Source organism: Mycena indigotica (assembly GCF_014461135.1).
Source record: "Mycena indigotica strain 171206Taipei chromosome Unknown Mind.scaff0004, whole genome shotgun sequence".
NCBI lineage: Eukaryota > Fungi > Basidiomycota > Agaricomycetes > Agaricales > Mycenaceae > Mycena > Mycena indigotica.
In genome coordinates, this window is record NW_023503003.1 from 2,901,910 (window position 1) to 2,918,723 (window position 16,814).

The following is a 16,814-nucleotide window of genomic DNA, read 5'->3' on the forward strand; positions in this document are numbered from 1 at the left end:
TTGATCGCAGCTCCCCACTATATTTTATTTGATCCGCCAACCGCACAGCCGTGACTTTTCAACACTTGGTCATATCTCTTGCATAAACATAAAACTAGAGTCTACATAGCGCGTCCGGTGATTTCGTCGTCGCCAAGAACCTGCTTGACCAGCAACTCGACGCGTTCTCTGTCATCACGAATTCTCCGCATTTCCTCTACCCATCGAGCCTCTCTTTGCTCATAGATTCCTTTCAACGTACTCAAACTACCCAAGGCAGTTCCCAAGGCTCGCTTCAGGTCTTCTTCACGCATTGATGCATCTGAGCCCTCGCCGGATGCGTTGGACGAGGTCATGAACCGATCAGCGAGTGACGATTGGTGTGATCGCGTCGCTCTCCGTTGTGCTGCTATATTCCTGAACCCAACACGTAAGTCTCTCATTGCGGGCGAGTGGCCAACAGCCGGATTGCGTTTGATGGACCGAGAAGTAAGGGAATGTAATTGGGTAGTGTGAGACGGGTTTGCCAGCAATACGAGTGTTGCGTCCGTCTGCCGATCAAGAGCATTGAACTACAAACCAGAAGGTTTAGTAGGGCAACGCAAAGGGCTAGGCAAACTTACTGCATGAACTAAAGCTTCCCATTTGGACTCCCACCGTCTACGCCGCTTCTCGATGTTTGACACATAGCTAGGATGATATTCCAGCTCCAGAAGATCTTCTCCATCGCCTTCGTCATCCTCATCGACCCAATCTGAATCGGCAGCAGGGTCAAAGACGGGAACACCGACCCAGCTACCTTCCTCAGCAATGGAAAATCGTTGATGTTGTTGCACCGAATCTTCAGGCTCGCCAGCAGTTTCCTCTCCAGAGGACTCTTCATCTTGGTCTGGTTCTGGTGTGGAACGGGGCTGAGTACTTTCTACCCGAGGTGGAGGTTTTCGCAACGAAGTTCTGCGAGGTAGACCGGGTCTGTACTCCATGTCATCATTCTTCTCTTTCTTCCGCAATCCAATCGAGGCTGGTATATGTGATGCTACCGGTTCGTGACTTGGGCTGGACTGCATACTTCGCAGGTCTGATGCGACTCTCGCCCCGTTGGAATTCGCTCCCAAACCTCCTCCGAGAGTACGATTAGCATGAAGGAAGGCCCAAGGGTTATACCCTTGGAACGGCGTCGATGCTGGCGAGAATGCCGTTGAATCAGAGACATGACCACCAGCTAGGTTTTGCGCATAAACCTGCCATTGACGCATCAATTGCTCTTGGATTTGTTCTTGGATGTTGACCGCATCATATGCTGGTTGTTGTCGTGAAGAATAAGGATAAGAATGATTCCGTCGAACGTGATTGAAGGGGTATGGATATGGTGAGCCAGCAGGAACTACCGGGCTATATGGCTGATAATCTTTTTGTTGGTCGTCGTAGGTAGCTGAATGTCTCAAGGGAGACGGCGAAGGTGCGGCGGTTTGACTATGGGGAGTTGGGGGTATAGGTGCGTTCGGACGGGGCGAATTAAAGTAAGACGGGTGGTCCAAATAATGCTGCAAGTCTTCTGGATGCATATAAACGGGCTGAGAACTGGCATTTCCACGTGAGTCAAGGTTTCTTTGAACGGGAGGATATTCCTGCCGTCGTTGCTCGACATACTGGGGCGGCGGCCGGTCATTATTGTCCGCAAACATGGCGGGGTCAAGACTCTGTAGGCCTAACTGATCCGTCGATCCGTTACGCGTTCGGGCTCTGATCGTAGCGTTGGTGTAAGGTGAGCGTGGATATCGCTCTGACTCGATAGCATGGTCTGGTGGAAGACCAGATTGAGGCGATCGCGGAGTATGACCGCCCTCTTCCTCGGGAGCAACACTGCGGCTGAGTTCATACTCGTTATTTCGAACACCGTCTGGATTGAGATCGGAAGAAGGAGTGGGTGAGCTCAATGACTCTTGGCTACGACGGGCCTCGTAGTGGCGTGATGCATCAACATCATCTTCCTGCTCTTCCTGAACGGGTAACGACCGGTCTGGAGTGCGTGAACTGACAGTCATGGCTTGAAGTGGGGGTGTTTGTCCGTGTGTATTAACCGCAAGAAGCTGTGTACGCGCTTCAGAGGAAATGGCGCGACGCGCTGACTGGATCTGAGAAGGAGAGCCGTGTTCCTGGGTTTGATATGAGAGATAGTCCTCCGTCGGGCGGGATGCGAATGAAGAAGTTGTTGGAGAGATGGGTGGACGAGTTTTGGGACTTTCCCGAAGCGATGGCCGCCGTTGAATGTCATTTTTGGGGCTGACTCGCTCAGTGGTAGCACGAACTCTTTCAACCGCAGGATCAGCTTTGGGGGGTGATTCGCGTTGCTGGTAGTGGGCTGCCTGATCAGCGCGTTCGATGTCGGCCATGAGTTCTGGTGTCATCTGCCAGTTTTCGACGTCCAGTGTCGTCAGAAACTCAGGAAGTGGCTGATGAGGGACTGGCCGGGGATGATGAGGCGGTGTCAGTCGCTCTTGTTGTGGTGGAGACGGAAGTTGACGAGGAGGCGAGCTTCCGAATATCTGCATGACACTGGGAACTACAGGCATCGAGTTTGCTTTCAAAGTTCTAGGTTTGCCGTGAGCGATGCTGTTGGGAGAAGGAGACATCTCTCGATGGATCGCGCCTGATGAAACAGTCTAAATAAGACTAATCGTGTAAATCAAGAGTAAGCAAACGAACCAGGAGTTGCTGCGGGCTTGCGTGTACGCTGCGATGAGGCTACAGTGGCCATGAAAGAGAAAAGAAACCAGGATGAGAGGGTGTGTGGTCAACGTGTTGGCAGCCATCGCCTCGAGGCTTCAGGTTTTCGGACCGCAGAGGCAGAAAGAAGTTACCCAAAGTGGTTATTGATGCGACGTCACACTTCGTCACCGCGTTACACCACTCTTCCTAAACCCAACGATTTCATGAGCACTCTCGTCGAAACAGCGCGGTCGCGCAATGTGGATCCATTTGCCGACCCTAACGCAGACTCTCCACCCGTTCCCCCCAAGAAATCATCCAGAGACAAACCAGATATCGTCGAGGAAGTACGAGACACAGTCCATGTCCGTGGTTCTGCCAATCGAATGGGACGGAGCCAAACGTATGATTTGTTCACTGTGGTATTGACTTTATACTCAGTTTTCTCCATGTAGGAATGGTCCAGCACCCTCTAGTCGCACTACTCCACAAGTAGCTCCCCGCTCAGTTTCTCATGATTCCGCACCAACAGAGAAGAAAAAGTCAAGCAAGAAGGGCTCCAAGCATGCCGATGTCATCGATAGACTGGACTACAGTGGTGTTGGACCGAGTGAGTAGCGTTGCGCTCATCGTTGTTGAGTCAGCTGATCACTAATATGTTGCCCCACTCGCAGTGTTCCACCACGACGGCCCCTTTGATGCATGTGCTCCGTCCCGTAACCGCCAGAAGAATCGTGCGCCAATGATGGCTTGGAGTGGTCGCCCCGAAGACATGCCTAAAGAATACGCAGATGACGGACCATACCCCACATCCCCACCTGCCCTAACTGACTACGAGCCATCCAGGAAGAAAGTGGATGCTATCGCTGAGGCCTGGGGTATTCACGAGCCAGAGCCTTATGAAGAATTTTTTGCTGGCGGCGGCGGCGGAACTACTGGTAACACTCCCGCCAGCTCAATCTACAACGGCAAGGAGTCGTCTCGCAAAACTCCTGATAGACCACGTGCTCATGCTCGACGCTCCCAACTGCCTCCCCCGATGCCCATCTTCGTTCCAGACAGTCTTTCGGATGATAATTCAGCCCTTCCAGACAGTCCCGGCTCACCCGGCAACAACGGCAACGTTCCGAAGCGGAACAAATCAATCATGCAGCGCATCCGAAAAATGCGTGATGCCCCCAATGTCCCTGTCAACGACGAAGAACCTCCTGCAGAAACAAGCGGCGAGCGTCCAACCCATCGCTCTCAAGGCTCATTTCTCGGTCGCGTGAAGGGGCGTGGAGGCAATCCTGTCTCTCCTACTTCAGAAACATCTGAAGCCTATGTTTTCATCGAGCCTAGACCAGGTGCCAAAGATTTACCTGTTACTCCTGGCAGTGCCCCCGCCACCAGCCCAGGAGAGCATGGAAGCCCAAACGGTTACTTCGACGAGGGTGAAAGCCCTCCCTCCAATGGCCTTGGTCGAAAGACGAGCTTGATGAAGAAGGTGGGACGAGTTGTCCGAGGCACGAGGTAAAGTGGCTGATATATATTGTACTGTACTACATGCATTCCTTCTTTCTAATCTCCCCTTCCCTTCATTTTCACCAGTCGTTTGTGTAACCCTGTGGACAACCTCCCTTCTTCCCTCCCTTTGAACTAATCTCCTGTGTATCTACATCACTCTCTTTTGGATGGAGATAGTTTCTGTGCCATTTCTAGTCTCGAACATGAATGTCTGCGTTATGTAATGCGTCTTTGACCTCTTGAATTCCGACCTCTTCACGATGAAAAATCCCTGCCGCAAGCGCGGCTTCAACATTGGTCTTCTGGAACGCCTCGACAAAGTGGACAGCATTCCCCGCACCGCTACTCGCAACAACAGGGATCCGCACGCTCCTTTTCACCAGCGAAAGTAGTTCAAGATCAAAGCCAAGCCCAGTCCCATCGCGATCAATACTATTGACCAAAAGTTCCCCTGCACCTAGGGCTTCAGCTCCGCGCGCAAGCTGGACAACAGACAAGGGTCGTGCTTCACGCCCACCAGAAACGGTACATTGGTACCACCAGAGATTGCCATCGTCGTCTGGGAATACCTCATTCCCGTCAACCTTGTCTTCTGTTTCAAGCAACTTGCGACGTGGATCAATGGAAACAACCACGGCTTGTCGACCATATGCATGCGCTATTGTCTCGATTGCACTTGTCCCATCACAAATGCGGTTGTTATCTTGCCAGCGTTCTACCGCATAGACAGCTTCTGACCCGATGCTCACTTTGTCCGCCCCGGCTCTGAAATAAGCAGAAGCAACTTCCAATGCGCTCCGAGGGGTACCATCAGGATCGACCGTGTCTTTGATGCCCCCACCAATTGTGAGGGGAATGAAGAGCCTTTCAGCTGCCGCTTTAACGACTGCGAGCATCGGTTGATCTTGCAATGGCGAATGCCGAAAGGAAGTGATGTTGAGCAGACATAGCTCGTCGGCCCCAGCATCGTAGTATTTGGCAGCTAATGCAACAGGCTTCCCAAGATTCCTGACTGCTCCAGCGCTTGTTGTGGCGAGGGGATCGACCTTCTCTCGGACATCGTATTGATCACCTTTGGTGACAACCAAGTCGCCCTGGTCATTTGCTCGCACATCCATGCAGGCAACAATTCGTTTGGTCAGGCCTCGTCCATTGCGCCGCCGATGAACAGGAGAAGGGAGCTGTCCAACGTGCTTACCACCTAGCCATGCATTGAGTAAGGCGAGACCTGACTTGCCAGATTTCTCAGGATGGAACTGGGTTCCAAATACATTGTCCTTTTTGACTGATGAGATGAATATTTCTTGTCCATATAGAGTCGTGGTGTGTGCCCACTCCGCGGCATTGGGTGACTTTTCTGGGTCATATGGTGCGCAGTATGAGTGAACGAAATAGTAGTACGCGGCTGGCGATTCGTCGAACGAATCAGCCGTGTTCCAGCCAATGTGAGGCACTGTTTTGTCATCGTCTCTGAACCGCCGAATTGGACAAGATATCATTCCAAGGCCAGCAGATGTCGCTTCTTCAGAAGACTCGAAGAGGATTTGCATTCCAATGCAGATGCCAAAGTATGGCCGCCCAGAAAGTATATATTGGCGAAGAGGTTCAAGAAGGCCACGTCTGGATAGATGCAGGATGGCAGATTCAAAAGCACCCACACCTGGAAAGATGAGGCTCTGGCGCAATCGATTAGCTTAGTTGGCGTGAAAACACGACAAGACCAACAGTGGCCACGTCGAAATCTTCCGGTGTCTCTATCCAGCGAAAAGAATATCCTAGCGCTTTGATTGAGTTGGAGAGACTGGCAACATTTCCTGCGCCGTAGTCGAGGATGAAAAGCATCTTGCTGTCAGAATATAGAACTTTCTTCGAGTTGTCCGATGAAATGCGAAAACCGGAGATAGGATACTTATTACTTGACGGTCACGCAAGTTTGAGCAATCTTAAAATGGCCTCCCAACATTTTGCTTCGTGTCTTCATGCCTTCTTCCCCGATCCCCATTCCAGGCAGCCCTAATGAGCGGGCAGTCGCCATTTCTGCCTCACCATCCTTCTCTTCACCACAACTGGGAGTAAAGCCACTTCATCCAGTCGAAAGCGTCGATCTCCGTCTTCTGCTTCTCGAAAACATCAGCCAGGAGGCCGTCGCTGCATTTCGCTCTCAAGGCTTCCATGTAGACCACCACGCGAAGGCCATGACTGAGGAAGAGCTCATCGACATTTTACCATCCTACCATGCAATCGGTATTCGTAGCAAGACCAAAATCACTGCACGCGTCATCAAAGCTGCTACCAGAGTAAGATCTACGCGTCATCCTTTGACAAGTTCGTTCATCTCGCGTTTAGTTGCTCGTTATAGGATGTTTCTGCATTGGCACCAATCAAGTCGACCTCCCCGCTGCAGCGCAAGCCGGAATTCCTGTGTTCAACTCTCCGTTCTCCAATTCTCGTTCGGTTGCTGAACTCGTGATGGGAGAACTGGTTGCTCTCTCCAGACAACTCTTTGAACGCAGTTACGAGCTTCGCCAAGGAGTCTGGAATAAGCAGTCCAAGGGCTGCTGGGAAGTACGCGGAAAAACACTGGGTATTGTTGGTTACGGGCACATTGGCTCACAGCTGTCGGTTCTGGCGGAAGCCTTTGGAATGCGTGTCATTTTCTATGATGTGCTAAACATCATGGCTCTTGGGTCAGCTCGGCAGGTTGATTCTCTCGAATCCCTTCTTTCCGAGGCCGACTTTGTCACCCTGCATGTCCCAGAACTCCCAGAGACGATCAAGATGATTTCTGAGCCCCAGCTCTCTCTGATGAAGCAGGGATCATATCTCATCAACAACTCGCGTGGCAAGGTGGTCGACATTCCTGCCTTGATCGCTGCTGTCGAGTCTAAACATCTTGCTGGTGCTGCTATCGATGTTTTCCCAGCAGAGCCTGGTGCTAATGGCGCGCCATTCGATGACCAACTCAACACTTGGGCCAGCGTTCTTCGCACACTTCCAAATGTTATTCTCACCCCACATATCGGTGGCTCGACGGAGGAGGCGCAACGATTAATCGGGCAAGAGGTTTCCCAAGCTCTGAGTCGCTACCTCGATTATGGCTCTACGATTGGCGCAGTCAACTTCCCAGAGGTCGACCTTCGTGCGCTCACTGCTGAGCAAGGCAACCATATCCGGGTCTGTCATGTGCACAAAAATCAACCTGGTGTTCTCCGACAGGTCAACGAAGTCCTTTCGCCATATAACGTCGAAAAGCAATTCTCAGACTCCAAAGGCGACGTCGCGTACCTCATGGCGGACATCGCTGATGTCAGTCTTGAAGATATCAGTCAGCTGCGCGAGTTGATCAGTGGCACGAGCGCGAATATTTTGACTCGATTCCTGGCTTAAGTAAGTACTGTAGCAAAATATCAGTTCTGGACGATCCTCGTGTATTCATGACCATTCAACTGGAATAGAAAAAAAAAGTGCATTTGTATATTACATTGGAGTGGGTTAGCAGTCCGGTGCCTATCATAATCGTGATTTTAAAAAAAAGACTACGTCTCCTCCTCTGGGTCGCCAATACCACTGCTCAGAATTGCGAATGTCGTTTCCATTTCCGGCAGACAGGGCGAGTCATAGATCTTGCAGGTACGATTATTACCCCGTCCTTTCTTGAGCTGGAGACTGAATGTGGAGTTTGATATGAAAAGAAAAGGTAATCGTGGAGAGGGGAAACTCACCGAGTTGTAGATGCATGCGCCATAATGTTGCCACCGATTGGTTTCTTCTCATTCCCATACGCGCCCGGTGCGGCATCGGGAGTAGACATAACTTGATTGGTCACAACGACCGCAATGCCATACTATGGGAGCTGGTTAAGCAGAGCTAAGATGAGCAGCAATATCCAACCTCGTCTGCCAGACGCTGTAGTGTATGCAAGAATTTGCCAAGATGGTTCTGACGACTGGACAGCTCTCCACGGCCACTGAACTCAGTTCGATAGAGCGCAGTGCATGAATCCACAATCAGAAGACAGAATCTAACAAAATTCAGTGTTGATGTCTGGTCGGTGATCTTAACGAACCTAGATTCAGCCATAAGAGCACTAGCAGTTGTCAAAAGCTGATTCTGGTGGTCGGCATTATAGGCGCGGGCATAGGCAACATTATCGAGAACCTCCTCCCCGTTCAGGCCATACCGTTCGGCCACGGCCAAAAGACGAACGGGGCGGAATGTGCCCTCAGTGTCGATATAGAGACATTTGCCTTCACCACCGCCCATGCTGACAGGAAGCTGGCAGGTAACAGCAAGAGTGTGGCAAAGCTGAGATTTCCCGGTCCGGAATTCGCCAAACATTTCGGTGATACCCCCAGTCTCGATTCCGCCTGGAAAGCGTAAGAATGTTTCGTTGATATGAGTAACCCAGACCGGCTTACCGCCCAAAAGCGCATCTAACTGCTTGGATCCAGTTGTAATATGAACCAATTCGGAGCGATGTGCGTGGACCTCGGTTGCGGACTGGAAACCAAGAGGTACGATTTTGGAAGCTGCCAGCTGCTGAGTCAGATAGAAAAACGTGCAGTTGCCCACATACCTTCAGCGATGATTTTGTCGGCCTTCTGCTCAGATATACCCTTGATTGCTACGAGTGCCTTCCGGGGCGTATATGCGACGGATTCAACGGAATAAAGGCCTGCATCCATAAGCTTCTTGATGTCATTGGCGTGGATGCCGGCTTCTGTGAGTTTCTGAACATGGATAGGACCTGCGGGAGCTTGGTCGTCGAATTCTTGTTCTCCCTCCTGAGACATGTTATGACGCGTAGAAAAGAAAAGGGTGGCAGGGAGACAAGATGAACGCGTGAAGAGGTTGTTGATGCTGAGTCAGCGACACGGTGTGACGAGAAACAGCATGACTTCGAAGCTGACTTCGATCACCCAACTGCACTCTGATTGTCTCTTGAATATTTGCAGTTTCTTACCTCCAGATTCCATTGTGACTTTCTCTACGTAAGGGAAATCTCACAAAAGCTCAAGCGTTTACAATCGGCAGCCTCTGCACTGACCTTCGTCAGCTTATCTTGCAATCTCCCATTCTTTGGTCCTCCATTTCCTTGGACGACGACCGCGATCTACACTGGGCGCCACTCTTCTTTGAGCGGTCGGCAAACTGCCGTCTGCATATCACCGTATCTTCGCCGCTGTTTGACCACGTTGCGGCCCATATTGAGTCATTCTCACCCGCTGTGATGGAATAACCCAGAAACTCTCCACGCGCTCTCTCCCGGTCACGATCGGGCCGGCGGCCCGCTAATCACTGATGTGCGCAGTCGCACACAGCCGCGCTGTCCGGACCGCGCGGCCCTTTGTAGTATATTTAAGGGAGTCCTGCCCCACTGTGCGGACATCTTCTACTTCAATCTACTTAGCCTAAGCTACTATCTTTCGTGTGATTTAAGCACATCTCCCGTTGATCCGGACTGACGCGACAAGCTCTTCCGAATCAACAAGCATCGACCTCGCTCACGACGAACAGTCTGTCGAGTTATTGGTGGAAAGGTTGACTTTGAGTTAGGTCATAAGAGTTCATTGATACAAAATTACAACATATTCTTACATTGGTGGACACATTGGGAACTCTTAGAGCATAATACCAGCTCAAGCCCGTGTTAAACCTATCATCCACTCCACCACATCCATTTACCATGTCGGGCACGTCTTCCAAGACTGCTCGACCTTCGCGTCCCACGACGCCATCATCTACAACTCCACCCGCTCCACCGCCTCGGACTCCAACGGCAGGACCATCACCCGAAGCTTCTTTCGAGCCTGAGAACCTCCCGCCACTCGAGGACTACATTGGAGCCATACCACAGCATGATCTGGAGTCGGATAAGACTCCTGTCAACGAGAGGATTGACCTACCCACCTTGCGGCCCTTTCGGAAGATTGCTGACAATGAGTTCCTGACAAAACGCCGAGACGAAGCCATTGCTAAGACAGCTCCACTCCTTGGCAAAGATTACTTGGCGGAAGGGGAAATCGCACCTCGCCGACTCTATAAACACACTTTCCCCCGAGCTTTGGAGCTCCTACGAACATTCCTCGACAATTTTGAAGTTGTACCATACGTTCTCGAGGATAAATCAGCATGCCGTATCAATTACAAACAGTATTGGGTGCTTACACGGTTACTCCAGGAGTATTCAGCCATTGCGGAGAAGTCTTTCAAATTTGCTGGACTGCCGCCACCACCTGTACCATCGTGGGGCACCGGAGAATACCTCAAAGACTTCTACTCAGAGAATGACTTTGAGATGCTCGGTGTTTGTTTCCGCGCAGAAGTCGAAAACTTCCTTGTATTCATGGATCGATATCACGACTTCCTACACAACGTGCCTCAGCCACCGGACGATGAGTGTCGTGACTTACTGGCATCCCTAGTTCGTGAAGCTACACCGGCATGTATCCCGAAACAGACACCTCGTCCATCCAGTGTCTCCTCACGAGCTACACACGAATCTAGTTACTATCCATTATACCCCGAAGATAGTCGCGGGTTCAACGACGTACCACCAGCCTTTGGTGCGAGGACAAACCGCCCGACAATGGCGTCGGAGTTGTTTGAGCCTGTTCGACCAAAGAGTGAGTCAGTACCACCGCCCGAATTATGGGAATCCTATGCAAGATACCGACCGGATTCGACAAATGCGGCACGGCTCCACCTATCCGCAAGACGTGCCTCCGCATCTCGGTTTTGGATTTCCCGGACCGACCCGCCCGTCGACGCAAGCACCTCGTGGTTATCAGTCTACACCAGCTCCGACGGCAAGAGCAAATCCGCTCCGCACTGCCAATCCACCTCACGGAGATCCTGATGATGATGACGACGACAGTTCAGATGACGCGGGACCCCCGCGCCGTGGACCACCTGTACCGCCTCCGCGTGGTAACCGAGCCAACGGCCCGCCGGGTAACGGCCCGTCGAGTAACGGTCCGCCACCAGTCGTCGAATCTCTTCGATACCCAGCTCAGTCTGTGAATACAAAGGAAGAACACTTTGATGTCAAACTGAAGCAAGAGAATGTACCTAAATGGGATGGCAACGTGGACACAGTCGCGCGATGGATGTTGAAGATCAACAACCTTGCACGACGATCAGACACGGTTCACCGTCAGTTGGGAACGATTGTGCCTCAGCGACTCGAAGGCGCCGCAGAGGTATGGTACTGGTCATTACCTATAACATACCGTCAACAGATTGAAGCCAACTGGGACACCTTACGCTCAGCATTCAATGACTACTATTTGAATCGTAAGTGGTTAGACCGCCAGCGCGGCCGTGCTATGCGTGCGCGCTATCGCGACTCAGAGAACCCGAAAGAAACCCCAAGCGAATACTTTATTCGCAAGTCGGAACTCTTGGGGATGGTCTACACTCTCGACGCGTCAGGTATCATACTGGAAGTCATGGACGGCGCACCTGCATCTTGGAATACAGTGCTCAACACGCAACTGTACCAGGATGTGGTACAATTCCAAGCTGCCATTAGATACCACGAAGACGCATTGATGAATGTCAGACTGCGGGTCGGGCCGTGCAAGGACCTCTCCTAAGAACGCGCGCCCGGAACAGAACAGACGAATAGTCGGGCCCGCAAGTATGGCGGGCGGGGTAGATCGAAACCGAAAGGGCCCGTGAACTCGGTCCCTTGCCGTAGTCGGTGGTCGAAGGTTCGAATCGGGTCGTGTCGGGCCCGATGAGTCGATAGCGTCTCCTCGCACGGAGTAAGGTAGTTCTTCAGACGATCTAAGCGATAGAGTACAGGGTACACTATCGCGCATTATATACGCGGGCCCGCAAAGGGGGTGATCGGACACCCTGGCCCCTCCTCCTCCTCCTCACTCCCGTTCCTGGCCGCAGAGGGGACGATCGCACATCCCTTGCGGGCCAGGCGCTACTCCTGACCTCCTAGCACTCCTCCCCATTCCCCTGGTGTCGAGTTGGGCTCGGCGACGGCTCGACGCGTCGTTCTCGGTCACGTGCTTCCCACGTGTGCGTTCCTCCTACTGGGGCGCATGTTCCCCGTCGTCACGTGCTGCGTGTTACGGGCCCGCAATGGCCCGACACCAGCGCCGGAGCGGACGGGCCGGGTCTTATCCGTGACAATGAAACTGGACTTACCACCACGAGATAGTTCATATTCTCGGGATCGCGATCGCTCGCGCGATTGGTCACGACAATCCGCGCGGACAAACTTGGTAGGCGCTTCGAGGAATCTGCCCCCGGCGCCGTTCCCCAAGGACGACGCAAACGTGTCCAAAAAGGCTACGCCCGAGTCCAAAGGTGCTCGACCTTGTAGACATTGTGGTAGCGGAAAGCACTGGGATAATGAGTGTAAACATGCATTCCGCGGAAATAAGACAGTTCGCGCTCACCTTGCGGCTGCAACTGAGGAGGAACTTGATGCTCAGGAAGACTATGACGACTTGTATTATAGCCTTGAACCTGCGGCGGAAGACGTTCAGGATTTTGACTTAGCCTCTCAGATTACTGAACCCACTGCTCACCTGGTTAACTCGAAGCCAGCCGAGTTTGGGAGCCATTCAGCCCTGGGAGGATGCTTCGAGTCCAAAGGCAGCCAACAAGCCTCTGTTGAATCGGTCCCGGATGAGGACGAATTGAAAGATTCTGTTCAAGCAGATTCAAACCAGTCGCGAGATGCAACATGCATGACCTACACATCAGTTTCATCACTGAATCGTCGCTCAAGACGGCGCTTAGCGAGGGAAATTAAAGCTGTGAATTACCGAGTCATGCACACACCTTACGAGGACCAGAAATCGGTCATTGAACTGCGCCGACATATGTCTCGACCGGAGGGAAGCGCCTTCCTCGGTGCGTCAGCAACACAAGCAACGGCCACGGTGGGCGGTTTGAATATTGACCCGCTCACTGTGATCATTGACTCTGGTTCTGACATTACCTTGATATCGCGCAAAGCATTTGAAGCACTTACCATCCGGCCAAAGGTCAAGACTGGCCATGACATTAAACTGATCCAAGTGACGGGTAAATCTTCAATTTCTGGCTATGTCATACTGGATCTCTTCTTCGAAACGGACGACGGACCGATTAGAATGACCGTTGAGGCCTACATCGTCACTGGTATGATGACACCGCTCATTCTGGGCAACGATTTCGCGGATCAGTACTCGATTTCTGTGCTGAGGCACGACGGACGTAGTTACCTTCGTTTTGGGGACTCTGGGAGACAATTGGAAGTCAAATCTTCGACTTCTCCTAGCCTACTTGATGAAGACGGACACGCGTTCAAAGTACAAGTCTTTCGAGCAGCCCCGGAAGCCCAGACAGCCAGCGCAAGTCGACATCGTCGAAGCCAGAAGAAGAGACAGCGAGAAAACGCCAGGAAGTCGAAGCAGGAGGTTTGGGCGACAGAGAGAATAGTCATTCCGCCAGAGACAAGTGTGATGGTGCCGGTTAAAGCGTATTTTCCAAAGGATGAAGCCTGTTTGTTCGTTGAGCGACAGCTGAGAACCAACGGAAATGCAGACGACTTGTATGGGGCCCCAGACTCACTTATCTCCCGGGAGAAACCTGTTCTCCACGTTGCCAACTTCTCCAAAGCTCCCGTCGTCATTGGCGTCGGGCAAGTGCTGGGAACGGCTCGAAACCCGAGAGCATGGCTAGATCGAATATCTAAGTATTCTAAAGCTCAGCAGAGTCAAATTCACGCTCACGCTAAGCTCCTACGCACCTTGGTGGAGGAGAACGAGCGCGAGGACATGAGGGAGGAAGCCACGTCACCGGACTCTCACGCTGACACGGCACCGCCCGATCACGCCGGGCGGACGTGGCTATGCCAGCTGACGTGGCGACCGCTCGTTCTCGCACCCACATCTCCTCGAAGGCCCAGCGCAACGCTACCGAGCCGGACGATCCTTTGGCAACTGAGCCGATCGAAGGCGGCCCCAAAACGGCAGAAGCTCCGCCGGAGACCGTGAACAGCTCTCAGCTACTGAAGGAAATCGACATCTCGCCAAATGTGACTCCGGATCAGCGCAAGCAGCTGGAGGACGTCCTGACGCGCAACGCAAAGGCTTTCGGACTCGACGGGAGGCTCGGGAACTACGACTCACATGTGGACATACCGATGAAGCCAGGTGCGGAGCCCGTCTCGCTTCCGCCTTTCCCCGTTTCGCCTGCAAATCGCGAAGTCATCGATAAGCAGATGGACGCGTGGATACAGCTCGGCGTTATTGAGCCGTCGAAGAGCCCGTGGGCGGCGCCAGTATTTATCGTCTACCGCAATTCTAAACCACGGATGGTCATCGACTTGCGCAAACTGAACGAGATGGTCGTTCCTGATGAATTCCCGCTGCCGCGTCAAGACGACATTCTGCAAGCGCTCTCGGGGTCTCAATGGCTGACGACTCTGGATGCTCTTGCCGGCTTCACGCAACTGACAATGACTGACGCTGCCGCCGAAAAGCTCGCATTCCGCACCCACCGGGGACTCTGGCAGTTTCGGCGAATGCCTTTCGGATACCGAAATGGGCCCAGCGTCTTTCAACGAGTCATGCAGAACGTCTTAGCGCCGTTCCTCTGGATCTTCGCTCTTGTTTACATCGACGACATCGTAGTCTTTTCGCTTACTTTCGATGACCACCTGAAACATCTGGATCAAGTCTTTGGAGCTATCGCGAACGCAAATATCACCTTGTCGCCGCCAAAATGTCATCTGGCTTATCAATCTCTGCTTCTGCTGGGGCAAAAAGTCTCTCGCCTCGGACTGTCGACCCACAAAGAGAAGGTCGATGCCATCGTGCAGCTCGCGGAGCCACGGAACGTGCATGAGCTTCAGCAGTTCCTCGGGATGATGGTATATTTCTCCACCCTTAGCTGTAAGTTTTAGGCTAAAGCCCTATGTACAGCTAAACAGGTGCTTGCCTACACGGTTATTTCCACCTAGGGCTAGCTGTACCCAGTGATTTAGGCTATTGATTCAATAATATCAATGATGGAATAAATTATTATATAATATATATAAGTTAATAATTATGTAATATAATACTTTAAACTCCTTTTCTTCAGGCCGATGACCCGGTATATAGTTGGGAAGGCCTGTATCAATAACTTTCCTAATTAGGACAAAATGATGTATCATGAGATAGCCATCAAAAGTACTGATGGCAATCAAAAATGGTTCCACAATAAAATCATTATCTAGATAGGTGCATTGCCACAGGTGCTAGGATACCAGATAAGGAATAATGATATTTTTTTTGAATAAGTGTCACACATGTCACACATGTTACAAAGCGTCACATTTGGCTCTAACAGAGGCCAGTAAAGGGCTGCCTAGGTAGGGCTAATCCTCTAGGCAAAGGGTTCCCTAGCCATACCTACTGGTTTTAGCCTAAATCTTACCACTATGGCTCATTTCTCCTCTTATATACCATTTTACTCTTGGATTGCAGAACCGTTCTTTCACTTACTCAAGAAAGGTGTTAAGTGGGAATGGACCGAGCTACATATGGAAGCTTTTGAGCTCTGCAAACAGACGCTGACCAATGCGCCAGTCCGCGGGTATGCCATGCCTGGGCGTCCTTATCGCGTTTATACTGGACGCTTGCGACTATGGTCTGGCAGGGATCCTGCAGCAGGTCCAGCCTGTACTGGTACGCGACCTTCGCGGCACGCGTGTCTACGAACGCCTTCAACGTGCTCATGCGGCGGGCGAGGCCATACCTACGCTTGTAACGGCTATTAAAGGAATTGACGATGTCCCCGCAAACCCCACCTGGGCGAAGGAGTTTGAGGCAACAACGGTTTACATTGAGCGCGTCGTCTCTTACTGGTCTCGGGTGCTCAAGTCGGCTGAGCGTAACTATTCGCCCACTGAGCGCGAAGCCCTGGCTTTGAAGGAAGCACTGATTAAATTCCAGCCTTTTCTTGAAGGCGAGATTGTAGCAGGAATCACTGACCACGCTGCGCTAACATGGAGCCGAACTTATCAAAATGTTAACCGCCGACTGCTAACGTGGGGAACTGTATTCTCGGCATACCCTGGACTCAAGATCGTCCACCGCGCCGGCCGCGTACACTCTAACGTCGACCCCATCTCGCGACTTCGACGCCGCCTGCCGGGACAGATTTCTCCCTTGGCAGATGATATTCCGACAATCGAGCTAACGACAGATGACCCGCTGCGTAATATGTATGACGATCTTGGGCCACGATTCGAGGAGAAGCTCTTGAAGGTCGCCAAGCACACCCATGATGTCAGCGAAGGTTTGGGTGTGCAGGCACCGGAAGCAGTCGTCATCCCGTCGGATCGAACAGACCTTTCGAGTGTTCTTGACTGCCCCTATTGCACGTCACGCACTTACTCCGTTCTTGTTGGAATATCCGATTCGGAAATTGCTGAATGGGTTAGCGCATATCAAACAGATCCCCACTTTTCACGCGTCATCGACACCCTCAAATCAGAGTCTAACTGGTCCAACCCGCACTATTCTCAATACCATTATGGCGACAATGGCCTTCTATATTTTGAAAATTCTGAAGGGAATAACCGCGTGTGCGTACCGATTAGCCTGCGACCGACCGTTATG

The 16,814-nt window shown here is 51.9% G+C and overlaps 5 protein-coding genes across 5 annotated transcripts; 3 read left to right on the forward strand and 2 right to left on the reverse strand.

The window, feature by feature from the left end:
- Positions 1-101: 101 nt before the first annotated feature.
- Positions 102-2,737, reverse strand: MIND_00479000 (uncharacterized protein; the record flags this gene model as incomplete). The annotated part of the gene is made up of 3 exons (XM_037361595.1): positions 102-551; positions 603-2,629; positions 2,686-2,737. 3 exons carry the CDS (start codon positions 2,735-2,737, stop codon positions 102-104), a joined length of 2,529 nt encoding a protein of 842 aa, XP_037221887.1.
- Positions 2,738-2,876: 139 nt separating this feature from the next.
- MIND_00479100 (uncharacterized protein) lies at positions 2,877-4,204 on the forward strand (the record flags this gene model as incomplete). The annotated part of the gene is made up of 3 exons (XM_037361596.1): positions 2,877-3,091; positions 3,144-3,298; positions 3,363-4,204. Exons 1-3 carry the CDS (start codon positions 2,913-2,915, stop codon positions 4,202-4,204), a joined length of 1,176 nt encoding a protein of 391 aa, XP_037221888.1. The 5' UTR covers positions 2,877-2,912.
- A 181-nt stretch (positions 4,205-4,385) lies between these two features.
- On the reverse strand, positions 4,386-6,090 carry MIND_00479200 (Imidazole glycerol phosphate synthase hisHF; the record flags this gene model as incomplete). The annotated part of the gene is made up of 2 exons (XM_037361597.1): positions 5,920-6,090; positions 4,386-5,870 (listed from the first exon to the last, which is right to left on the reverse strand). The coding sequence occupies exons 1-2, from the start codon at positions 6,034-6,036 to the stop codon at positions 4,386-4,388; spliced, it is 1,602 nt and encodes a 533-aa protein (XP_037221889.1). The 5' UTR covers positions 6,037-6,090.
- An 83-nt stretch (positions 6,091-6,173) lies between these two features.
- MIND_00479300 (D-3-phosphoglycerate dehydrogenase) lies at positions 6,174-7,581 on the forward strand (the record flags this gene model as incomplete). Its single annotated transcript, XM_037361598.1, has 2 exons — positions 6,174-6,491; positions 6,541-7,581. The coding sequence occupies 2 exons, from the start codon at positions 6,174-6,176 to the stop codon at positions 7,579-7,581; spliced, it is 1,359 nt and encodes a 452-aa protein (XP_037221890.1).
- A 2,299-nt stretch (positions 7,582-9,880) lies between these two features.
- Positions 9,881-13,986, forward strand: MIND_00479500 (TY3B-TY3B protein; the record flags this gene model as incomplete). The annotated part of the gene is made up of 4 exons (XM_037361599.1): positions 9,881-10,820; positions 10,864-11,628; positions 12,442-13,850; positions 13,912-13,986. 4 exons carry the CDS (start codon positions 9,881-9,883, stop codon positions 13,984-13,986), a joined length of 3,189 nt encoding a protein of 1,062 aa, XP_037221891.1.
- Positions 13,987-16,814: the final 2,828 nt, after the last annotated feature.